The 27,113-nt window shown below is 38.1% G+C and overlaps 1 protein-coding gene across 2 annotated transcripts in view; it reads right to left on the reverse strand.

Annotated features, from left to right (window-relative positions):
- DAAM1 (dishevelled associated activator of morphogenesis 1) overlaps positions 1-27,113 on the reverse strand; it is a 159,610-nt gene that overhangs the window by 60,167 nt on the left and 72,330 nt on the right. For both annotated transcript variants that reach the window (XM_032235975.1, XM_032235982.1), the window contains exon 3: positions 21,545-21,634. In XM_032235975.1, coding sequence (XP_032091866.1) covers positions 21,545-21,634 — 90 coding nt within the window. The remainder of the gene's footprint in view (positions 1-21,544; positions 21,635-27,113) is intronic.

Below are 27,113 nucleotides of genomic sequence, written 5' to 3' on the forward strand. Positions count from 1 at the left end.
GTAGAAAAATAAGAACCATCTTTGGTGGGAAGGTAACAGTGTTCTGTGTGCCTTCGGTGTTTAGTCATGCCAGCCTCATAACCATGGAGATATTTCGGACAGCGCTGGCTCTTCGGCTTTGAAACAGAGACGAGCACTGCCCCCTAAAGTCCGGAATGACTAGTAGCACATATGTGCGAGGGGAACCAATCCTTAAGAGCCAAAGCGTTTCCAGACCAAACATTCAGAGTATTTATCTGCCACAGAGGGAATCATGAAGTAGATATAAAAAAAAAATCCATCTCGATTCTAGTGCTGAGATGCATTCTCATCCTTCCCCCCTTTAAGGCAGACTGTCTTTAGCCAATTTCCCTCTGAAGCAATACAAGTCTGGAGTTACAGTTAAGATACCTGGGGGGACACGGTGCTGAGGAAGCCTGCCTTAAAAAATGTGACCCCTTGATAAAGCCAAGCAATATGTTCTTATATGTCCCTTGCCCACCCATCCAAAAATAAATCTGTCCAATAATTCATGGTCGGAAAGGGAAACAGGCTGATTTACTTGCAAACATTACTCTCCATGCTGTAATTTTTATTTTCCAAAGCAACCACAGGGAACCTATGTGTTTATAGCTGCCAATCTCTGTTACATTTTTGGCCTCATCTACTAGCATGCATTAACCTTGTTGCCTGCCAAAACTTGGTTTGGCTGACTGAAGAAGCCTGCCATAAGAAAGAGGCTTCCACAACTATCATGAAACTTAATGCCTAGTGTTTAAGCCAAGGAATGCCATCCGTTTGCCAATGAGATCCAGGGAAGGCTGTTAAGAAAGCAGAATGCCCAAGGGGACATGGCATTTGGAGGGAGAAATTCCTTCTAAAAACACAGAGAGAAGTGTCAAAGGTGCTTCCCCACTAAAACCAAAGAGGCATGTGACAGCTGGTAAGAATCCATTTGGCAAATGAATTAATTTGTCAACTTTTCTTTTTAAGGAAACCATTACATTGACTTTCCAAACCAAGGAACCCTCCCAATAGCATAAAGGACTGCATAGGTCATGTTGCTAGAATTCAGGGAATTGTCATCCCAATACATCTGCAGCCCATAAAGTGATTGTGCTCCTGCAGACATTTTGTTACTAGGCTATGTACTATCATCAGTGCATGGGAGAGTGTAGTTTGCTTATGGTTTTAGTTATATATTTTTAATGTGGTGTAGATGGGATTTATCTGTCTGTTGATGGCTGATCAATCAGAATGCCAAGCTTCCAGAAAACTCCCTAGCATTTTTGGATTTGGCTTGAACTAAAATATTAATTCAATTGAAATTGTGGTTGAAGTTAGTTGAGAGACTAAGGAAATTTCATTACGTCTTCTGTCAGTGTGGATGTGTTCTGCCAATCTTCTACTTGTCTATCCTATATATTGGCTGTTACAGTTCTTATATTGTATGTTGTAGATTACTCCTGTTTGTTCTTCTTCTTTGGTTACTGAGCCTCTGAGTTTGCTTAAGATGCTTTGGAGGGATTTTGATGGTTTCTGTGTGTTCCATGGTGATATCAAAAGGTTATAAGTTTGCTCTTTGTCTGTCTCAGAGTAGGGTTTTTTAAAAAAATAATCGGAAGTCTTTTCATTGTTGCAATAAGTTGTATGGAGGAAAAGAGAAAATAGGCCACCTACACAGCATCTTCCAACATAACGGATATTCATACAACTTCATTAAAAAGTGCCTTTCTGCTAGTGATGTGATATATATAACCCGAACAACTAGAGACCTATATATATGTATGTTAGATCTATACAAGTCTCCTTTTATTTATTTATCAGCACAAATGCAACACAAATGTAACAAAGGCAACAGTAAAAATAAGGGCTTTCTGTCATGATGGTCTCTTGTGACGAGCCGATAGACAGAGAAAGGAAGCAGTATGCTTCCTCCCATATTTGGGCATACCAGGGGTTGTGACATAATACATACCTATTTCCCTGGCCTAGATGATAAAGGAAGAGATCCTGTGGCTTAGTGGCTAATATAACTGCCTGATAGGTAATACAGCCCAGGTTCGATTCCCAGTAAGATTATGGCTAGCTGATGAGAGCTAAATAGCTTGAAATAGATCTATACTAGTCTCCCTTTATTTATTTATCAGTACAAATTATATATATATATATATATATATATATATATATATATATATATATATATATATATATATATATATATATATATATATATATATATATATATATGTGACGAGCCGAAGGACAGAGAATGGAAGTGTGATCTTCCTCCCATATTTGGGCATACCAGGGGTTGTGACTTTAAATATATACCTTTCACCCTGGCCTGGCTGATAAGGAGTCGAGCTCTGTAGCTCAATGGTTAACACATCTGCCTAAGAGGCAATAGAGCACAGGTTCGATTCCCAACAAGGGTATGGCTAACTGATGAGAGCTAAATAGCTTGAAATAGATCTATACTAGTCTCCCTTTATTTATTTATCAGCACAAATATAACAAATGTAACAAAAAGGCAACAGTAAAAAATGTTGGGTTTCTGTCTGGATGGTCTCTTGTGACGAGCCGAAGGACAGAGAATGGAAGTGTGATCTTCCTCCCATATTTGGGCATACCAGGGGTTGTGACTTTATATATATATATATATATATATATATATATATATATATATATAGATAGATAGATAGATAGATAGATAGATAGATAGATAGATAGATAGATAGAGATAGAGATAGAGATAGAGATAGAGAGATAGAGATAGAGATAGATAGAGAGATAGAGATAGAGATATATAGATATATAGATATAGATATAACTAGAAGTCAAGGAAAGAAATAAGCAACACAAAGCATAACTTCCTTAGCAATATACACCCTAATGAAGAAGAAACAGCATTAGATAAACAGCGAAGAAATAATATCCTAATCAAGAACCATGAACGGGGAAGCCATATCTTCATCAAGCCTTGCAGGGGAAGCTACTATAAATAACCAACTTCATTTTCCCATTCACGGATAACCTAGCTTAGTAACAAAATGTCTGCAAGAAAGCAACTAAGCTCAGAGAATAAACCCAATAGCTCTTCTCTTCTCCCTCTCCCTCCTCCCCTCTCTCTCTCACACATACCTCTCTCTCTCTCCAATCCAAGGTCTCAGAAAAATAGTTTATACAAATTTTTTGGCCCTAATTGCTTTACTATTTTTTTTGTGCTATTTAAAAAGAATGACATCTCATTATTTCAACTAATTATCAGTATTTCATACACATGCTAGAAACTTGTTTTTCCACTTAGCAACTTTAAGATATGTGGACTTTAACAACCTCAAAATTCCTCAAACAGCCATGTTGGCTGGAGAATTCTGGAAATTGAAGTTCACACATCTTAATGTTGCCAAGGCGTGGCACGACAAAACCGCGCTCGTCAAAATAGCGGTGATAAAATCGCGTCGCTAAAGCCGCGACGTCATCACCGTGCGTCATCACCGCCGCGACAACAGCATGGCGACAGAAGGGCGCTTTAAAACAGTGCGGCGGCAGAAAGCGGATTTAAATTAAGGTAAGGGTTAGGATTAGGTTTAGGGGTTTGCTTTAGGGTTAGGTTTAAGTTTAGGTTTAGGTTTAGGTTTAGGGTTGGGTTAGGGTTAGGGTTAGGTTTAGGGTTAGGTTTAGGGTTAGGTTTAGGGTTAGGTTTAGGTTTAGGATGCTGAGTGCTTCGGAAGGCGCGGATTTGCCCTCCGCGATTATGTCATCGCGGTAGGGTAGCGTTTTTCCTTAGCGCTTCGAACGGCACGGATTAGTCTTCGCGCTTATGTCTCCGCGGATAAGGGCTTCGCGGATTTGTGGTGGAACCTTGCCAAGGTTGATAACCTCTGCTGAGGATTGACCCAGGATCTTTCCCAATGGGTCAAGGATCCTCAGGCAGGTGACTGATTTAGAACAACCCCCAAAACAAGTCAGAAAAACACGATGCAGAAAATAATGAACAATAATTGCATAGGTATTCACAACTATCATTAAGATATAATACCCAAATGCTTATTATTGGGTAACGTCTGCTCATCTAACCAGAGGTGGTACAAAGGAGTACCAAGCTACATGTATAATACAGCAAATTTACCATAAATATCCAGACAGCCAGTCAAAATGTAACATTGTTAGAAACTCAGCCAGTTCTTTTTTCAGTGTCTGCAAAGGATGTTTGTTCTCCTATAACACGAAGTATAACATGAACCTCTACTCATAGCATTTCATAAATATTTAAAACAAATGGAAAACCTGATCAATATTAATGGCAATAAAAATATCAACAATATTAATATTATTACTATTATGAACACATCATTGACTTAAGCAATTCCCCCCAAAATACTAAATTTTATAAGGCCATTAAAAAAGCCCCCTATGCCCCCCGCTGTTTCACTGTGGCAGTTATTCCTATGAGGGGAAATTATCAAGAGCATATGCAAAGAGTATATCCTTCCAGCAGGTGAGTTCATGGGATACCAGTCATCCCAAGTACCAGCAAGCAGGAACCTATTATTGGCAGCAGCAATATAGATAGAGACTGAAGGCTGCTAATCAATTTAATTGAAATGACAAAGGCACCATTTTATACTATGCAGAAGAAGACAGTGGTAAACTCTTGCATGTTACCAAGAAAACCACATGGATAGAAACTACAAAATGAAAGACAATATGCCAGATGATGGATTATTCAGATCAGAGGGCCCTACAGTCTCATAGTCTTTTGGAATACCAATGGTGCTTCTAGCATGGATGCAATTCTTGTGATATCTTACTTTCCCCAAAACTGCCAGTATTCCATCTCTTGCATTAAGGTGGACATTTACGATTCATTTAACTAAATATATTTTTAGTATTTAAAACTAGTCCATTCTAATTCCCCAATGTTGCTTGGAATTATCTTATTAAGCAAGTTTATTTTGCATACTTTAAATTCTCTTGACAATTATGGCATTTAAAACAAAGTTCATAAAATATAAATGGATTCTTCAGCTCTGGATATTATTATTAGACTTTTCTTATGCCCCCTTCTTTTTACAGATAACGCAAGGAGGCAAACATTACTAATTCTTCTCCTCCATTGTTTTAAACCATGATGAAAATGGATTTTCAATATATACTGGTAGAAATACAAACTTTTAACCTTTTATATTCACCACATTCAGCTCTTACATACATTTACTGAATTTTTCCATGAGAAATCCATCTTAGGAGATTCAGTGAAAAAAATGAATATATACGGTATATCACTACTTTACTTGCATATATTAACGGATCAATAGCAATATAGCAATAGCAGTAGACTTATATACCGCTTCATAGGCCTTTCAGGCCTCTCTAAGCAGTTTACAGAGAGTCAGCATATTGCCCCCAACAATCTGGGTCCTCATTTTACCCACCTCGGAAGGATGGAAGGCTGAGTCAACCCTGAGCCGGTGAGATTTGAACCGCTGACCTGCTGATCTAGCAGTAGCCTGCAGTGCTGCATTTAACCACTGCGCCACCTTGGCTCTTGGATCACACTACTTCATTAGCGTAGGTATCATAGCATCTGGAATAAATTCCCTTATTTATTTAAATATTGTCTGTTCAGTTCCTATCTTGACCTACGTTCCAGCATATGGAATGCATCCAATATTATAAAATGATGTAATAGATCATCAATATTCTGAAAAGATGCTCATTTTTCACCACAGTTCTGTGGGGAGATATTTGACATAATGCATCAGATTATACAAAAAACAGATCTTATCATAACCTCCAAAGAACTCTGTCTCTGGTTTACAACATCAGTTGGTGGTGGTGGGGAGATATTTAATGGACTATGTGGGAAAAATCACAAGTAGACTATTAGCCTGACTCTGACCCTCATCCACACCTTTCAGCTGGGAATTTGTGCCAGAGTCATTCAATAAAAACATCTCCTGGGAGACTAGACTGATAGTACAGCCAAAGGAGCTGAGACAAGATAGATCAAGTATTCTACTATGCTGAATTGGCTTCAGCTTCTATAAAACATCTTTTCTTTCTCTTTTTTTACAGACTGTTGATCAATTTTATGCTCTTGAGGGACAGCAGCCATGTATCAAGAAATGCATCTGAGGTGTCAATGGGAGGTTGGTTAAAACAGCAATGGTGGTGGTTTACTTTTCTTTTAAATTAAGATATTTTCTCAAATTGGTGCTTCAAGAAGGTATATAATACCAAGAACAAGTAAACCCTCAGCTTTCCTTAACAGGTTCAAAACATACTAAGGAAAACAATAACAGCTTTAGCCACAAATAAAATCTGTGCAATTAAAAAAAAAACTAGTTCAAGAGTAGCAGCAACAAAATCCAAAGCTTATTTTATCAGCTTCATAAAAGTATAATATATCCTTTTATAATATATCACAATCAACTATTAACAATGCCACCAGACTCTATTGTACTTAGAAGCATGTTCCAGCTTTATCGATAAGGCTTCAAAGAAGGAACTCCAGATTCACATCTGAAAGACACGTGTACAGCAATAATGTAAAGTGTACACAATTCCTGCAGATTTTGAACATACATTTTTAGATTTTAAAAAGTCATTATTTACATAAACTGAAGGCAACTGAAAGAAGGTGACAGAGGACAATGTGACCAGATACCAACACGAGTTTACAAGAACTCTGAATCATTACTGACCAACAATCCTTGCAAAATGATGTCCATCACATCATGAAAAGCCAGACATTAACTAAATGATTAAACAAAATCTGCATTATACTTTTTGACTAGCTTAAATACTAAAAGACAATTCATTCCATTATCAATTTAAACAATACAAACCATTAAATAAATCCAGTAGAGGCACTTTAAGAGAATTTTGAAGCAATTTTCAGTGGATAAGAAATATGGCAATTTGTGCTCAACATAACAGAATTATGTTCATATTGTGCTTCCTAGTAAGACTCAGTAGTCTCACTGGGGGAATTTAATACAACCATAATTAAAATGATTAGGATAGTACACAAAGGTTTCTTTTGAGTTAAACATGATGCCTTATATTTCATAAATAATACAAGAATTCCAACGTAACTTCTTCTGGGATTATTTTACAGATTTCCATCTTAGCCATGAAGTATTTCCTGATACTTTTCTATCCAAGTACTAATGAATCCTGACTGCTTAGATTTTTGAGGTCCATAAAGTTGGGCTAAGTGCTAGGTAATGAGTATGTATTAACTTTCAAATAGGACACTTTATACTCTCATCTGCATTATATATGCTCAGTGTGTAGATGGAACAGAAGCAAAAAATCAAATTGTTCTCTTCTCTGCAAAACAGATTTAAAACCAATCCCAAGATAGAACTGTGCCGACTATGGGTAGAATACAATGGATTTTATTGGTGTAGTGATACACCAATAATATATAAAATCAATGTAACTGCTGGTAAGCAACGGTAAGGAGCACAAATCTGGAAAATGATTAAACCTCTTTTTAGACAGGTCTGAGCTACAATCAATCACATGGTTTGAAAGATGATTAACAGAGGGGCTCTGCCTAAGGTTTAGTGTAATCAGTTTGTACAACTTGCCTAAACCTGGCTTGACAACTTCTTCAGATTTTGTTCTATGCCAGTAACCTAAGGATGGCAGAGTTTCATGAAACTTAAAACAACAGCTAGCAAGTGTTTTTATATGGCTTGAGTTTCAATTAACATCCAGAGCTTGAATGTATACAAGGAAAACCGCATTGAGGGTTTCACGTTCTTTGCCGATTTGTTTTCCAAAATTTGTCTCCTACTTTACATATAGATTCCAACATGAATATTTATTTGCCTTCTTAGTTTTTGCTCAGTTGTAGACGAAACAATCACAGCCAGTGTGTCATAATTAAAGGATCTTCTTATTTCTGCACCTGGACCATAAATTTGCAGCCACTTCCTGTATTTGATGATATGCAGACAAGACAGGGCATAATCCCAGTCCAAGGTCAGCCAGCACTAGGAAGACTCAGAGGGCTAACTGTCTTTATGTCCAAGACAGAAAACAAAAAGGGGGAAATGGTTTCTGAATGGAAAAGGTGTGAACGAGGCAGACAAAACTGTATTTCATCACAGTCAGGTCTTAAGGGAGACAATTTGCAAGCTTTCAATTAACCATAACAGAACTCAACTAAGAACACCATCTCTGCACGTTCAACTGGAAGAAAACCAAAACAATTGCCTCTCCAACCTGGCAATTCTGGGCAGTCGTTTCAACAAATTTCAAGAGCACCAAGATGGAGACAAGTGGGAAGATGGCTGCAGTACTCATTTCGCAGGCCAATATTATAGAGGTTATGTTATACAGGTTATATTTATAGAGCTTCCTTGAGTTTAAGCACCTGGCTTACTGTATTATGCACTCTCCAGTTTCTAGACAGACCTGAATAGGGACAACTATTCAAAAGGATGTGTGGGTAGATAGGTATACCATTGTTACAACATATGTATGTATTACTTCTGTCCCATCATTGCTGCTGAAATACTTATCCTAATAGTTTGCAAAACACTATATGGTATATGGCTGGAAATACTTTGGCATTCTCTCAAATAATGGAGAGCACTGCTAGTAAATGAGGAGCAACTGGCCAACCACATTGGCTAAGAGTGTGGAAGTTATAGTTCGATCCAGGTGGAGAATGCTGCTTTGAGAAGAATGGTATAAGAAGTGGGCTAAGAAGAGCGATGCCCTTGGTTTAGTATAAGGTGTAACTGAAAACATGCTTTGAACACCCAAACATAAAAACTCACAAACTTCCTACAAAGATGGGATTGTATTCATTTTCACTAAAGATCTATTGTATTTTCTACCTGGACTTTGAACACATGGCAGACAAATGATTTCCAATTAGGTTGTACTTATTTGAACATTACTAACTGGTAAGCATTCATGATCCTGAATAAAAAGAAATTTAATTTGATCCACCATACTTTGAAATATCATACATTTCCTGAAAGGTTGCTCTTTTATTAACATTGGTCTATCCTAAATCACATTGAGAATCACTCAGTCACAATGCTGTTGTGTTACACTTCTGCAAATCAAGCAGTATAAGATGGAGACTAGTTTGGACCAGTGAGGCACTACTCTATGTCAGAGAAATCTGTGTTCTAGTCCTGCCCTAGGCATAGAAGCCAGGTGTTTGAGTTTGGGCCAGTTACTCTCCCCACAATGAAGGTAATAATAAACCACTTCTGAAATTTTGCTCAGAAAAGTAGGATATGAAAGCTGAACATGCAAATGTTAATAATTTGCAAGTTCTAGCAATGAATACAGTGAAAATTCTAATTATAATGAAGGCCAAATTAATTACAACAGTACAACCATCAGCCTTATACTTTATAATTTTACCATGCTTTGGTACCAGGGTGGATAGATTCTGCTTTTGTGAATTGACTATGAAGAATAAAGGAACCAGCAGTCAAGAAATACCCCACAAACTAGTACTTATAGTAGCAGTGAAGACCTTGGCAAATATATCCAGATCCTGTGTCTATATGTACAGCAGTGGTGGGATTCAACCGGTGTAACAACCAGTTCTCTGAGTGTGTGCTTCTCCCCTGATTTCACTGTCTTTGATTCTGTCCAGATCTTTAGATTTTCCAAACAAGAAAAAGATTTAGATCTTTTTTTGTAAAGCTTTAAATTGACAGATATGTTCATCTGCAATTTCATGCTATGAGCAAGCATAAATTATGAATCGCATTGAAAAGATGAACCAAGCTCACCTGAGTTAAAATTGGAAAATGGGATAAAATGTCTGATTACTGATATTTAATGACTATCTCCTGTGAGCTGAGCTCAACTACTATTTTCTTAATAGCAATATGGAATGGTTTGTCACTGCTTTCTTTCAGCATTTTGTTTTGAATTTCCCAGTCCAACCTACTATAACTCATTTAAGTCTGCTCTCACCCTGTTTAGCTTTTCAAGGTCACTCAAGATTATCTCAATTGCCCATGAAAACCAGTTGGTTGCTTATACATATTTAGTTCAGGCTATCCATTCAGCTGATGACAAACCTGGAACTGAATGAAAAATGATCACCTAAAGGCAGGAAAAGAAGCAATGGGTGGAAACTCATTAAGGGAAGAAGTAACTTAGAACTAAGGATAAATTTCTTGACAGAACAATTAATCAGTAGAACAACTTGCCTCTAGAAGTTGTGAATGCTCCAACACTGAAAATTTTAAAGAAGAGATTGGACAGCCATTTGTCTGAAATGGTATAGGGTTTCCTGCCTGAGCAGGGGGTTGGACAAGAAGACCTTCAAACTCCCTTCCAACTCTGTTATTCTGATGGGTCAGTTTTGTTATTAGCCTTCTGGTATATTTCAAAGGCATCTAATATTAAAACTGTTTGCAACAGCTGATGATTATACCAGTAATAGACGGGAATTCATCATTCTTCAACTCATCCTTCCTTCCTGAATGACATAACACAGGATAGAGAGAATAAACTGCCCTTCCTTCATGTAAATGTGTTGGGATTAAAAATACAAACAATCTCTGCCAGTATGACATTCTGCTAGTTGGTCCAACACATCTGGAGGGTAATAGGAGGGGGCATATGAATTTGGACAAAGAGAACAATAGTAGGAAAAAGGAAAGGACAGCAAACTCCTGATGAAGATTGGCAAGTTAACAGTGGTATATTTAAAAAAAATACATAAATAGGATCAGATTTAAATAGACCACCAGGATAAGAGTGGGAAGTCAATAGCAAACCCCTTCAATGTTGACTACAAATTTACAGAATATCTATATAGATATATTGTAGATATGTATATAGACACGTCCTTACTGACACAAGGAGCATTACTTGAAAGTGTCTTTATTTATAAAACACATTAGAACTGAAAGATCTGAATTTTTTCCCCCACAGCCAATGGCAAGGAATTGTGGGAGCTGCAATTAAAAAAAATAAAGACATTGACATCTTGTCTTTCCTTTAGGCGCTCCCCTATTTTTGTATCCCAGCAAATATCCTAATGACAAAGACTGGGTTAAGAGTCACTCATGAGCCACTGCACCCAGTTATCTCTCCCTGTCACATGCTTAAAAGGAGTAGTCCAATTAAGGAAGAGTAATCTGTTATAGGAATCACCATGGCTACTGTAATATTCTCTGCACAGACAAAGAAATCATTCTAACCAATCTACTTCAATTTTTCACATCCGTTCTAGTAATAAGAATTTTAACACACAAAAGGCAATTTAGCTTGAATCTTGAATTGGCTCAGTGTATGTGCATGACTATGAGAAATTGTTTTCATTTTTGCAAGACAGTTGCTAATATTATAGTTGTTACTTAAATCCATCATCTTAAAAAACAATTTATACAAAAGATGCCAAGTTCTCCAAAAATAAATGGGGAGGGGAGTAGAATAGGCATACTCATAGAGTAGTACTGCTTCAAGAGTTGATGTGCATATTTTTGTTATATCAGTACTTGCTGCAATTTAATAAAGCTTTTCCAAAAGATTAGAAGAGAAGTCTCTCGTTTCATAAAATCCAGCTAAACTGGTCAGTGATTTTAGTCTTTCTGTTTGCACTTCAGTGTTAAAATGTATCTATAGCCTAAGCAATTCTAGGGCTATTTCTCATTGTTTATCATTCCCTATTCTCATTTCTCGTTTTTCAAACAGCCTGCATGCGCAGTCATTTAGAAAAAGAAAAAATAATCTTGGAAAATAGTTACAATAATGATCTGTAATAAGAGAATAGACATTTCTAGTGAGTGGGGTCCATCTTTTAATGTTACAAAAATCAATTTCTGTTTTTATCATTGCCTAACATTATAAAGAATAAAGATTGCAATGAAGCTTGGAAGGCTATTTCTAGATTACCAATGCCTATGTGAAGAAGACTTAACATTTCCTCCACCCTTGCAAAACACATATCTATGGGTTATTTGGAATGGGTTTTTCTCTAACTGAGCTCAAACCAAATAACAGAATGTTCTTTTCTTTTCTCTCCCTTCAAATTTGTCTTAATTTCTGGTGATTGCTTGGACTAGGCCAGGTCTCTGCAACCTCTTTCAATGAGAGAGAGAGAAAAGAGGAGAAGAAGAGAGAGAGAAATGAGAAAATGATGATGTGAGAGAATGAGAGGAAAAAGAGAGAAATGAGAGAGAGGAGGAGGGAGAGAGAGGGAGAGGGACACAGACATGAGAGAGCTGGAGGGAGAGAATGAGAGAGGAAAAAGAGAGAAATGAGAGAGAGGAGGAGGGAGAGAGAGGGAGAGGGACACAGACATGAGAGCTTGAGGGACAGAATGAGAGAGGGAAAAGAGAGAAACAAGAAAGACAAGGGGCGAGAAAAGAAAGAAAGGAAGAGAGGGAGGAAGGAGGCGATAGGGAGAAGAAAAGAGAAAAAAACAAGAGAGGGTGGGAGGCAGGGTGGGAAAGAAAAAGATGCAATTCCCACAGAAAACACCTCAGCCACAAAACCTGGGTAGGCGTGGCTGGGGTGTATGTGTCATGTGACTGGGTGGGAGTGACATTGAGTTGACCATGCCCAACCAGGTTTTGTGGCTCCGTGTTTTCTTTCTGTGCAAAACAGGTCCAAATGGCTCTTTGAGTGTTTAAGGTTGCAGACCCCTGGACTAGCCCCTGCAGTTTCCTTAGTAATATTTTCAGAAGAGATTTGCCATTTCTTCCTTCCTTGCTAAGGCTGAAAAAGAGTGACAGGTCCAAGGTCACACAGCTAGCTTCATGATGAAGGTGGGAACAGAACTCATGGTTTCCTGGTTACTAAACTGGTGCCTAAAGGACTACACCCAATTGGCTCTCTTTTTACTGATATAACCTCTTCAGCTGGGATAAACTAAACTAAAATCCATCTGAGGAAAATGGTTCTCACAAATCATTGCATCCTTACCACATGTCAACATCTAGAATCTCAATTTGATAAGCTTCCAAAACACGGAGCTATTTCTGAAATCCCACCATCAGGTTTGAATCTTCAGTTTCAAGCACGTTCTTAACTGAAACTGGGACATTCAAAAACCACAATGGTTTTGACTGGCAATTTGGGATCAGAATTCTGTAGGATAAGATATGAGAAAATAAGAGGCTGGATTGCCATGACTCAGAGCTGGGTATTGGATTTTCTATTTTCAGTCTTCTCTTCACCAAATTATCAAAGATATGGATACAAACACACACCCACACACCCACACACACACTGTTGAAACAAGTGCTATATTTCCATAATGATATGTGGACGAACCGTTCATTAATTAGAAAGTCATTATCCAAATGAAAGCCAATACTCTCCCCACCTTCCATACAAAACACAGAATATATTTCACTTTTTTTCAGACCTGACTGTAAAGGAACTTGAAATGATTTTCTTCACCTAGTGACATGTTTTCTAGGAATTATGAAGCTTAGTTGAGAAGAAAGCACACTGGGATTGGCTGCAAATCAAATCCACCCACAACGATATTACTTTCAGATCTGTATTTTATCTCCCTGACAAGGCAATCTTTCTAGCCTCATTTCCCTTTCTTATTAGGGTCACGCACTGGCCTAAAATGACTTCAAAGGCTGTTATCATAATCCGAAAATCCGCCTCTCAACTGGAGCCACAGAACAACTGTTCTATTTATTGGAAATTATACTGAAACTATACTTGCATTCTTGTTTTGGGTCATTGCACATGGACTTGGGCTTCTAAAGAATTAACCTTTTCTTCCTGTTGATTTCTCATTTTAAGCAGCCAAACCAGCTACCATTTATTTCTACAATTATATATATATTCTGATTTTTCTGAATTAGGACTGTTTTGGCTTCTCATCATTAGGAGGGGGGGGGTGTTCTTTGATTATTCATGAATCTAAACTACCTGAACCATTGGGGCACCAAATGTGCAAAGGTTAATGTAGAGAAGAGACAGAGGTTCTAATTGATGTTTCTAAATGCCAAGGGTGCCTGTAATAAAACATTCCTCAATCAAAAATAAATGGTGGATAAGAGGGCAGACCTGGCATATATTACCGTGGGCAAAAGTCACTCTCAAGGTCACACATTCAATTTTGCAGCTCCAAGATTGTTGGACGAGCAGGCACAAAAACAGACAGTGATTGAAACCTGGGAAACAGGCCCCTCTCATCAGTCAACAGGAATGTTGATTTATGACCAGCCTAGTTAATACTTACCACCAATACTTAGAAGGCAAGGGATGGGCAAAACAAGCAAAAGACAGCTAATGACTTAAAAGCCAGTCATCAACACACCCCAATCAACATCTAAAAAGCCACTTTAGGCACTATAAATACCACGCCCAGAACAGCCCAAACTCTGCTAGAGAGAAGTTCCCTGAAGATGGGTTCCAGCATGAGCCCAAAAGCTCTGAAGAACAAAACTTCTGGTCCCAGTGACTGACCCAGATTGAATCCTGCAAAAGTCTCTCCCACGTAGATGTGTCTTTCTGGGTTTCAGATATTGCAATAGCAATGACCCCAAGATAGTAAGACTGCTGGATGTCATCTCAGAAAATCTCCAGCAAACCAAAGGTACTCTTTTGCAGATAACTAAGTGGGAAGCCTGGTTTGTGGCTACACTTTAGCAAAAAGCTGCTTCACAGGCTGCTGCGGACCTCTTTTTTGGTCAGGGTGGCGGTAATACCCCAGGCTTTTAGTATGAAAGGACTTTATCTTCTTAGAGAGAGGAGGCAACTCATCAGACTATGGCTACCAGAATAATCATGGGGTTATCCCAGATGATCACTGACACAACCCACATAGGAGGCTTTACATTAGATCTTGGAGCACCTGAGATGTGATGTGAGAATAGTCAGGTTACACTCCGATCATGTTGTTCTGCTGAGTTTTCAAATGCTATAGTTGGGAGGGGAGAGACCTATTTAAACAATCTGCACTCAATTGCTAAATTGATTTGTAAATTTCCAAAGGTTGCTTGGGAGTTCTCTTGAAGAAGTTCTGGAGGAACTTCTTTAGAGAATACTTCTGAGGCATCAGAAGAGAAACCTAGATGATACTGGCATAGTTGAAGAATGGATGTGACCAAAGTGGAAAATGAAGCTAATAAGAGCAGCAAAGTAAACTTATTTCACCACCTTTGATAGTCACCTGGCATGTTTATCACTTACTCTACCTTTACCAAGTAAACTTTGAGAGAAAGACTTGCAATTGGGTCACCTGGAGAACAAAATAACTCACATCTAAGAGTTGCATGCCAGCTCAGCAAGTTAAAATAAAGATGGGAGCTTTGTTTAGTGTGGTTTTGGGGGATCATTTTGAGTCAGTGAATCCCGAGGAAATGAACAGAATACTCTATAGATTGATTCCCTCTCCAGCCCCCATGAAAAACGCTATGGAGATGACCAAAGGTTGACTTTCAGCAGTGGAGAATACACGCTTATCGGTCAAGTGCAGAAGAACTGACATGATGCGTTACAAGTGTTGTTCACCTCACCGCCACCCCACCTCTGTTGTGTGACCTGCCATTAATAAATGGATGATGTCCAATTATACATCTCCATCTCTGGTTGAACAGGTGATGTGGTGGAATTCCTGCCCAAGGAAAAACAGACTCAAGCTGAATCCTAATGAGACAGAATGAATCTGGAAATTCTCCATTCTCAACTTATACAATTCCTATGCCTTTAAAGCTACACTTGTGGGCATGACGTTTTAGCGTATCTCAGTGGATGTCATTAAAATGGCATGTTGGTTCTATGCTGTATGTATCTGATACTGCTAACACTGTTTTACAAGTAAACTCAGCAATCCAACTACAGATAATCCTTGATTTACAACAGTTCATTTAGTGACCGTTTGAACTTACAACAGGATTGAAAAAAGTGATTTATGACCATTTTTCACACTTATGACCATTTCAGCATCCCTGTGGTCATGTGATTCAGATGCTTGACAACTGACTCAGATTTACGATGGTGGCAGTGTCCCGGGAATATGTGACTTTCTGACAAACAAAGTTAATGGAGAAACCAGATTCACTTAACAGCCTTGTTACTAAAAGTCTGTAGAGATTCTCAGTCATCCACATCATGATTGTCCGAAAGGTGCTTTTTCAGGAGGCAACTCGACTTTCTTGTTTTTTTTTTCTTTGAAGACTTTTTGCTTCTCATCCAAGAAGCTTCTTCCGCTCTGACTGGATAGTGGAAGGATTTATATCCCTTGCAGACAGCTGGCCATTTGCATGAAGAAGCTTCTTGGATGAGAAGCAAAACATGTTCAAAGAAAAAACAAAAAAGTTCAGTTGCCTCCTGAAAAAAGCACCTTTGGGACAACTATGATATTAATTTAACAACTGCAGTGATTCACTTAACGAATGGAGTAATAAAAGTGATAAAATGGGGCAAAATTCACAACAAATTTCTCACTTAGCAACATACATTTTGGCCCCAATTGTAAGTTGAAGACTATCTGTAATTTAACAGGACAGCCACCCTCAACAACATTGAAGCTGAAAAGCATTGGTAAGCAGAGAGAGAGAGGGAGGGAGGGAGAGAGAGACTGATATGCTGTCTCATTCTGACATTTCTCTGGAATTCAATATTTATTTCAATATTTCTGATGCCTTAAGGTAAAGGTAAAGGTTCCCCTCACACATATGTGCTAGTCGTTCATGATTCTAGGGGGTGGTGCTCATCTCCATTTCAGAGCTAAAGAGCCAGCGCTGTCTGAAGACACCTCGTGGTCATGTGGCCAGTATGACTAAACACCGAAGGTGCACGGAACATTCCCATTTACCTTCCCATCAAAGGTGATCCCTATTTTTTTACTTGAATTTTTACATGCTTTCGAACTGCTAGGTTGGCAGAAGCTGGGGCAATAATGGGAGCTCACTCCATTACATAGCGCTAGGGATTCGAACCGCCAAACTGCTGACCTTTCTGATCGATAAGCTCAGTGTCTTAGCTACTGACCCACTGCGTCCCTATTACGATGCATTAAAACAGATTTAATCCTTGACCACTGATGCTCATGGCCAAGTCACCGTCCTAAACAAACTAATGGATAGATTTGTGAATGAAGGCCTAAAGGTTCCATTTATCTCATTATTTTAACATAAGAGAAAGAACTCTTCTGTCATAACAGGACAAAGCTGGTCAGCATCCAATCTCAATGACAACCAGGTTCTTTTGAAAAGTTCAAAAGCAGGTCACAAAAAGCTATGAACTGAGTTTCACTGTCTGCTGAAAGCTATCATAACACCATTCAGATTTCTGCAAAATTCAGATACTTTTCTCTGTTCACCCCCCCCCCTTCAAGATCATGATAGTTATGGAAACTATGTTAGACACTGTGGCACAAAGATAGGAGGTCCTTTCACAGCAGCTGGTTCCTGTTATTCAATTTAAATACCATTGTCTTGATGAACCCAGCAAATCTGCCATTCCGTTTTCAGAAGCAGCCAGTTCTGACCATAAAAAAGAGGTATACAGCTGATGGACATTCCCTGTCATGTTGCCTGTATTTATTGTTCTTTAAATTCTTCCAATACCATAAGCACAGATGGGCAAGTCAATGTCTGCAGGTGTCCCTCTTTAGCGGCTTTTGAATTTCTGAAGTGCAGCTGTCAGTAGTAGGGCAGGTTGCTGTTTTCGATGGGAGTTAAAAAAATAAAACAGCAATACTGCATATTGTGATGGGGACTGTACTGCCTATGAAGAGGAAATTCCAAAGGTTTGAATTACAGTGAATCCTCAACTTACAACCACAACTGGGGTAGAATTTCCACTATTAAACAAAGCTGTTAAGTGAATTTTGCTGGATTTGAGATCTTTTTTGCCACAGTTGTTAATCAAATAACAGACATTATTAAGTGAATTGCACATGGCCATTAAGCCAATCCACCTTCCCCCACTGACTTAATTATTGTAAGCCAGCTGTCACCAATAGCAATCACATGACTTTGGGATGCTGCAGCCATCATAAATGCATGCTGGTTGCCAAGTGCCCAAATTTTGATCAGGTGATCATGCTGCAATGGTCATAAGTGTGAGGACCAGTCATAAAAGCATTTGTCAGTGTTTCAACTTTGAACCATCACTAAACAAACTGTTGTAAGCTGAGGAGTATCTGTATTGTGTGAGTGGGATGCCAGAAAAAAAGTGGGGAAAAGAATGGTCTTATCATATTTACAATAAGATTTTAGTTTATGATCGATCTGCAGCAGATGGAAGCAGGTAACCCCACTTGCCTGAATCTGAAAAAGCCAAGCCTCCTTCCCATTTGAGCACTATTAGATCACCATAATATCTCATGTAGTCAGTGGACACCGATCTTTACTTGAGGAAGCCTTCGGCTTAATATTTATTCTGTTCAAAATCCATTTACTCAAAATCCACTTAGATTGCCTTTATTTTGACACAGAAATAGAACATTAACTTTTGCACAACTAATATTTCAACAAGAAATAAAATGAACATAAAAAAGACGAGCCACAGCTCACAAGTTTTTCTTTTTTAGATACACAGAATTTGAACTGAAAAGGGTTCAATAGTTCAATCATCACTTCCTGAGCCTGGTGATGTTTAGACTGATTAGAGACAAAGTCTCATAGTTCCAAACTAGCACAGCAAATGATCATGAATGATGGGTGATGTCGTTTAGAGAATCATAAGACCAAGGAAGTCCTGACCTAAAAACTTTCCCTGATCTACAGCTGAAACATGTGCCTAAAAACAGGCCTATTTTTTGCTTGGAAAAAAAACTTCTAATGAAGATGTTTCCGAATTATCTCTAGGTCTGTGTTTCTCCCCCTTGGCTAGATGTGTGAACTTCATCTCCCTTCTGGCTGGGGAATTCTGAGAGTTGAAAGCCACACATCTTCAGCTGCTCTAGACCCGTGATGGTGAACCCATGGCACGTGTGCCACAGGTGGCACACAGAGCCCTCTCTGGGGCCATGCCAATAGTCATCCCAGCCCAGCTCCACTGCGCATGAGTGCACGCTTCCTCTGGCCAGCTGGTCTTCAGTCTCTGCCATGCATGCACAGGGGATGGGGCACATGCATGGGGTGCTCGCATTGCATTTCAGGGCCTTGTGCAGAGCCCCCATGCCCCATTTTGGCTTCCACGTTGGTGCAGGAGGCCTTCCAGGCCCAAAATGGGGTGTGGGAGGGTGCGTGCAGTCCCCCACGCCATGTTTTGGGCCTGGAAAGCCTCCTGCACCAACCTGGAAGCCAAAAATGGGCAAGGGGGGACGAGGCGCATGCACGGGGTTGGGGGAGCATAGGGGGCACGCATGTATGTGTGTGTATGGGTGTCATGCATGTATTGCATTATGGGTGAGGGCATGTGCGCAATTGCATGCACACACTTTCATCACACGACAACAAAAAGTTTAGCCATCACTGCTCTAGACAATTCATTCCACTATAAAATGGGTCTTTCTTGTTCTTGAGCTGTTTTTCTTTCAGATTACATTACATTATTTTATGTATGCTGAAATTATGTATGCTGTTTATGCTGAAATTTCAGCAAATAAGTTTTCCCCTTCCCTTCCTGAATCCTGGGAAACAACTATTCTCATCTTCATCCATCTTACCTCTACAAATGTTTCATTGTCCACAGATCCTAAAACATTTTGATGGGTTATAACCCAAATGGTCTGTCTCAGAAAATGATAAATGATACACTTATAACTTTCTAAACCAAATTTTTATTTTTTTGCTTAGTTGCTCTTGGCTTGCCAGTTAGCTATGTTACCCGCCTCAAAGCAGAGACAATACAGATTCTATTAAATCCAATTGATAATGAGAACTGGCAATGAGATAATTTTGCTTTTCCTCTAAAACATAATTCTGTTTCATTTATGCTACATTTGGCCATGGAGTTACAAACAGCATACATGACATTAGTACATTGGCCTTTAGAGGGCTGCATTTTACAATTCTGTCTTTTTTCCTACTAAATCGTATTAATTTGTTTGGAAGATATTTTTATCCCACCAGATCCCAAGAGTTCTCCGGTCTCTGAACACAATCCTGAAATAGCAGAGTCTTCTATTAAAAAGTGTTCAGTATGGAAGCAAAAGTATGTGGAACAAGGATACTAGAAGAATGCAACAATTCAGATTCACTCTCCCCAAAGTGTTTCAGAGTGTGTGCGAGTGCAAATATAGCATTTATCTCCTATATTTTAAAATAACTGCATCTTCCTCACAATTACATGAAACCCTTGCAAAATCATTGTATAATTCCAGCAGAAAGTACGGCTGTTTTAAAGGGTTGCAGTCTAGAGATATATTTGTCTTCCTTTGCACTTCAAAGCACCTTCTGGAGATCAAATATAAAGTGCAAGCCTAAGGAAGACCACAGATAATAAAAAAATTGAACTTAACTTATTGATTAAATTTATCTGTCACCCATCCCATTGTTGAAGCAACTCTTGATGAACTGCCATTATTTCCCAATGGCTGTGTTCTCATATTTGCATATCTGGCCATTGAATTAACCTAATTTTTAGGTTCACCTAATGCACTAGATCCTAAACTAATCAGATACTACCACATGCTACCTTCCATTAACACCCCCTCCCCAAAAAACCCTCTAATCAAGGTTGAAGCTAACAAAACCTAGCTAAATCCCTCTCTGACTGATGAAATATGTGGTCAAAAGCAGTCAATATATGTGCTACCTGATCTAGTCTTTCTTTTTAAAAAGAAGATTGGTTGGATGATATGCCAGGACACTTAGACACGATGCTTTTCTCTTGCCAAACAATAAGTTTAAGGTGATATGTAATGTAGCTAAAATTCTGTATTGCTGACAAAATACTACAGAATTACATCTGTGCAATGAAGAATGAATAGAATAAATATTATGTCCAGAGTGATTTATGTTACATGCTGCTTCATTAGAATTTTAAATTATTGTAATGTAATTTTATTGCATTTGTGAATAAACTCTCAGGATACAAATAATCATGCTAGTTTGGAATCTTATGATCTGGTCTATGCATTTGCAGGACAGAATAAATTTCCTCCTGTTTCTTCAAACTGATTCAAAAGCATTTTGAAGCATTTTTTTCTTTCTTGTTTCTCAGAAAAAAAGGAACAAAAGTATAAGAAAAAGAAAAATGCAGGCGGTCCTTGACTTGTGACCACAACTGGGACCAGTTAAGCATGGCAGTTGTTAAGTAATCATGCCAAATTTTATCTTATTTTGTCTTTTTTGCCATGGTTAAGTGAATTACTACAGTTGTTAAATGAATCATGTCACAAATCATGTCATTGGGGAATCTGACTTCCCCAATTTACTTTCCTTGTCTGGAGTTGACTTGGAAGGTGGCAAATGGCGATCACATGACCCAAGGATGCCTCAACCATTGTAAATACATATTAGTTCTATTTGCACCCAAAATTTGATCACGTGACCATGAGGATACTGTCATGGTTGTAAATGCAAGACCACTTTCTCAGTGTCCTTATAACCTCAAATGGTTACTAAATGAACGGTCATAAGTCAAGGACTGCTTGTAACATGGAGGAAGCATACTTCAAAGGTCTTACCTTTTTCTTACTGCAATAGATCTGCCATTTCTTTTCTGCTGGTAGAGCAAACATGGCTTCTCTATGCTTATCCGTAAGGTCAAGTTCATCCTAGCAAGAAAAAAAAGGGTGGGATAGGGGCGGGGAGAGAGATAAATGTTTATTATCAAAAAATAAACTTTCATATTCATTGGCATTTTAGCTAAAGGGGAGGGGCCCCTCCCTTCTTAGGCAGGCTTAATTCCCCACCCCCGCCCTTATCTCAATAATTATTCATATCATCTTGGCCTTTCTGCAATATCTGATTTGAATCTAGATTGTAATGCGCTTCCTGTGAAACGGCCTCCTGTAACCTGATCCTGGATGTTAGATTGGTGATTAGTCATATGTCAAAATCAACCTCGTATTTAAGCCTCATGAGAAATGTTGACCTTTTTAAAGGTGTTGATTTTCATTTAATTTTGGTGGCATTTAAGGATGCAACTGATAGCCTGGCATTCTTCTTGTGGCTGAAACCAACTACAACTTTCTACTCTTCTATTTATTTACCGATGACTCCAAGTTTACAGCCATGTTGGGAAAGGATTTAACTGAGCTAATGTTCTTGATCACATTCCATTCAAAGGCTTCACTGCATTTATAAATCAAAATATTCCAGCAGCTTTATGGCAGGAGGTGCATACAAAATATTTGGCTTAGGCGAGTGTTACTATTCCCTGAATTAACATGCAGTATCCCCATAAGCCAGAATTCTGAAGAATTTTAGCTTAGTATGAATGAGTTAATATGCCTAGGCATGCTCTTTGGTTGTTGCAAATGGATGGAAGATTATTAAAGAGATATCCAACCTACAATTAAAGAGATTTTTTCTGAAAGTAAGAACAATTAATCAGTGCAAATGGAGCTGCGTGAGAGAGAGAGCACTTGCCCACTACAATCCGAAAACCATCTCCCCCACCCCACTCTGACCGGTCTGTAAAGCCGAAAAGATTGGGAAACTGTGGACTAGAAGACCACCAAGGTCCCTTCCAATTCTATTAAACCATGGAAGTCTTGGCTGTGGTTTGTTTAGTGTTGCAAAGAAATCAGAAGGTGGGGTTTGTTTATCTGCTAATAAACCAGAGTCATAAGCCAAAGAATATAACTCTTATGTTTGAAGACAAGAACAAGCTAGAGTTCTTCCATTCAGACACAATATTAAAAGAAAGCATAGATCTGTGTCCATGGAAAAGCAAAAGGTCAAGCAGTTGCTATTAGCCGGCTTACTCTTCCATGAGTCAACATACTTGACACCTCTAATTTATAGTCCTATGCACATTTATTTTATATCTTTAGGAACCATTTTGGTTTAATAAAAAGAATATAATAACTCTAGGTGTCATAAAATTATATAACTCTAGGCGTCATAAAATTAATAATAAATGGACACGCATAATTATCTTTTTTTTTACTCTTTATCTTTTTTCTTTCTTTTTTTTCCCCCTGTAAAAGGTTTTTATTTTCCATTTTTTCATTTTCATACACTCACATATATACTGTGCATAGCAGGAACCATACAACATTAAACAATAATCGCAGCAATTCCTCTTGTCAACAATACCCCCAAAAATAGAAACCCAATATACCTCTTCCACTAAGACATAATTATCTTAAAGTCTAAAAGCCTGATGAAACAAGTTGGTTTTAAGACCTACCTAAATTAGGAGATGGTGGAATCCAATCATATCTTCTGGGGAAACATGTTCCACAATGTGGGGGCTACCACTGAAAAGGCCAAACTCCTAGTTTAAATCCCCTTCAATATAGGAATTGGAAAGTATGGGTTGCTAGTTACTTGCACTATGTTCATTAGAACACTTAGATATAACAACAAGGATTCATTTGGGCTTTGAGAAACCACTACTGTTACAGTCTTTTCAGACAAAGCAGGGGCCTCAAAACTCTTTAAGCTTATTAACCTTTTCATGACGTTTCAGACTGTTCATTGAGCCCCAATCATTTATTACATGTATACGAGAATATATTGACCTTTGGGGGACAATACTGACCACTTTGGTGAACCCTGACATAAAGCAGTCCCTCTATGAAAGGCACAAGGAAAAGGCATTGCTTGTTTAATTTTTTTTAAGGCACATGAAAATTGTGTTTTTGGCACAGATCAGAAATGTTTAAACAAGGGAGCAATCTTTTTTTAACCCATTACCATATGCAATAATTAGGTTGACCATGCAAGATGTTGAATACTGACAATTTTAGCAGCCAAAATTAAGCTTCCTGGACCGATGCACCAGTTTTGATATAGTAGATAAGATGCATAGAATAGTGTTTCTCAACCCTGACAAGTTTGAGATATACAGTATAGACTTTAACTATCAGGCATTCCAGAGCTTTAAGTCCACACATCTCAAAGTTACCAAGAATGAGAAACACTGGCATAGAGGGTAGAAAATAGTCACTGGCAGGAATTTTAAGCTGGTGACAAAAACACCTGGTGGCCACATGGACTGCCTGCAAAGGAAAACAGGCAATGTGTTTTTGTAAAGAAAGCATACAGTAATGGAGCTTTCTATTTATTTATTTATTCTCATGTTTGAAATTCTGTGGCTAAATCCCTAAAGCAATCAGCACACAAACTCCATACATGCAGCTTCAATTAACAATCATGAAACAGACTAATTAGTGAGCAGAAGATGCCAATTGGCAACTAGCTTTGTAGGCTATTTGCTATTTGTTCTTTGGGCAAGATTGGAGATAGGGTAAAAGAAAGAAATGACAAACACGCATACACAACGGACTGACCGGTTGTGTGAGTGAGCTCAGAAGTAAATAAAAAGCCTCTTAATTATTCTAGCAAGAATTTAACATTTCTAAATTAGTCTTGCAGTAGAATCAATTATTTCAGAAGAGGCTGTTTCATCCTACTCAAATAATCAGAGTTCTTTGCAGTCCTGGAGAAAATGTGGTTACCATTTTGAAGAATAAAGGAAAAACGAATATCCCAGATTGGTGACTGCATTCAGTCTACACATAATTGACATACCTTGTTCCTATATATATACATATATAATTGTTAATACTCCTATTTGCCAATTTTTCCATTATGAGGAACTGGTATGTTTTAAATATGGGCTATTAGATCTTCCTGCCATACTTTTAGCCCCAGAAGTCAGGAAATTATTAACTTTCAAGACTCAGGAAATTCACTTCCACATTTAGTTTTTCAGCTTACACTGGAACAAATTCAAGACGTTTTAGGCATTCATTCTAGAATTCCTTGGCTGCCTAACTTTCTTACAAAGCTGTCCAGAATCAGGAAGAAAAACTGAATTTGTGCAGAACAGCATAGAAATAAAGAAAAGTAAAATAAATTAGATGGAAGAATAAGAGGATTTGATTCTCTTTTTTTAATGCAATCTACAGGATCATCTGAGAAGCCAACAAAAATTCCTGGCTTTGATTGTAGAAGGGAGGAAGATGAACTAACATAGCAACAAGGCAACCATAAAACAAACTATAGCACAGAAAGGGGGATGAATATTTCCACAAATCCTAAGATTTTTGATCCAACTTTGCATTATATAGTTATAGCTTAAATGTGAAAAACACCTTATTTCAGCAACATGATTATTGAGCAGCATTGAGCAACGTGTTTTTGTATGGAAGAATAGGATTACTTTTCCAATTACTGATACTGATACTACCTTTATTCTGTAATTTGGAATATAGAAATAAAAAACAGAAGGGATGAGAGAATGAAACATTTTTTTAATTGAATTAGTCTGAATTACTTTGGGTGACTGGGTGTCCTGCTTCTTGTTTTCCAAAATAATATTCTCAAGTCAATGCATATTCAGTACAATAAAATATAAAATTATTTGCAACCTTTCTTCAAATGTAACCTTATTGTGCTATATATGGACAGGAAACATGCTATTTAATGGCGAAACCAGCTTCTGATTGACCATTCCTAAGTAACAAGTCTCTATTATTAGATGCACGCTTGCTCATAGTTCAAATGACTTCAATGTTAGAATTGAAGGAAAAGACAAAGATGGTTTCACAAAAAGTAAAACAACTATTTCCAAAACAGTCTTGGGCTTTCTCTTTTACCCAAAATTTTTATAGTGTTTTTTTAAAAAAATTGCCCATCCCTTTTCACTCTTGTATTTTTCCCAGATGTTAATTACACTCTTTTGAGGAGCCCAGTGCTGCTGATGTAAGTAAAGCTGGCATATGATCAAAATCAGTTTGTGAAGTGGCAGAAACCAACCACTTCTTAAAGACGCATTAAGAACCTCTCCCTTAGTGATGCTAACTGAATGACCACAGCACAGGAAACTTTGTTGTGGCAGGTCCTCACAAGATGAGGCAAAAATCAAAGATATAAAAAAAGACTGCACATTAATTCCATGATATTGTTTCGGTATCATCTTTCCACATCAATAAGCATTGTGCAAACACAGCATAATCACAATTGCTTGCTTTTAAAAAACAGCAACAAAACTAACCCCGAATGGCTTTTACATGACCAAAACTGGAACTAGGTGAATTTTTTTGTATCTGGTGAGCAACATAAATAAATGCAGTGTATATTACAGGTAGTCCTTGACTTACAACAACAGTTCATTTAGTGACTGTTCAAAGTTACAGCACCACTGAAAAAAGTGACATGATTATTTTTCACACTAATGACCGTTGCAGCATCCCATGGTCACGTGATTTACATTTGGATGCTTCACAACTCGTTCGTATTTATGACGGTTGCATTGTAGTGGGGTCCTATGATCATCTTTTATGACCTTCTAACAAGCAAAGTCAATGGGGAAGCCAGATCCATGTTACTAATTTAACAACCACAGTGATTCACTTAATAGATGTGGCAAGAAAAGTCATAAAATGGGGCAAAACTCAACTCACTTAACACATTTCCTCTTACTTAGCAACATACACTCTAGGCTCAACTGTGGTTGTAAGTTAAGGATTACCTCTACAGTCTAAAAGTGCCTTTTAAATTTCTCAAACTGGTGGGGGAAACCAGACAGACAGAAAAAAAAATGCTTGTGGTTGAGCTTGTACAAATATATTTGTCTAGTCACCTGTGGCAAAGAGAAACCATCACCAGATCACAAGGAAGCTTTCATGAAATAGAAGAAAACAGACACTTGGATCTGCAACTCATCAATATGCAAGAAGTAATTAACTGACATGTGTAGACATGTAGGCTAATTTTAAAGAAATAAAGTAATGGCAAGTGAGCGTGATACCAAGAACTAAAAGATTCCAGGTCCGTGAGCAACATTGCTTCTTCTTAAGACTGGGATCACTATCCTATATAGCAGGGGTCTCCAACCTTGGCAACTTTAAAACTTGTGGACTTCAACTCCCAGAAATCCTTAGCCAGCTTTGGCTGAGGATTTCTGGGAGTGGAAATCCACAAGTCTTAAAGTTGCCAAGGTTGGAGACCCCTGCTATATAGGATGAAAACTATTCAAGAAGAGAGCTAGAAGACTGATATAACTGATTTGTTCAAACAGCATCATAAATCATCTTATGGATTGCTTAGGAATTACATTGTGTGAAGCTAGCCCAT

Source organism: Thamnophis elegans, chromosome 1, assembly GCF_009769535.1.
Source record: "Thamnophis elegans isolate rThaEle1 chromosome 1, rThaEle1.pri, whole genome shotgun sequence".
Lineage (NCBI taxonomy): Eukaryota > Metazoa > Chordata > Lepidosauria > Squamata > Colubridae > Thamnophis > Thamnophis elegans.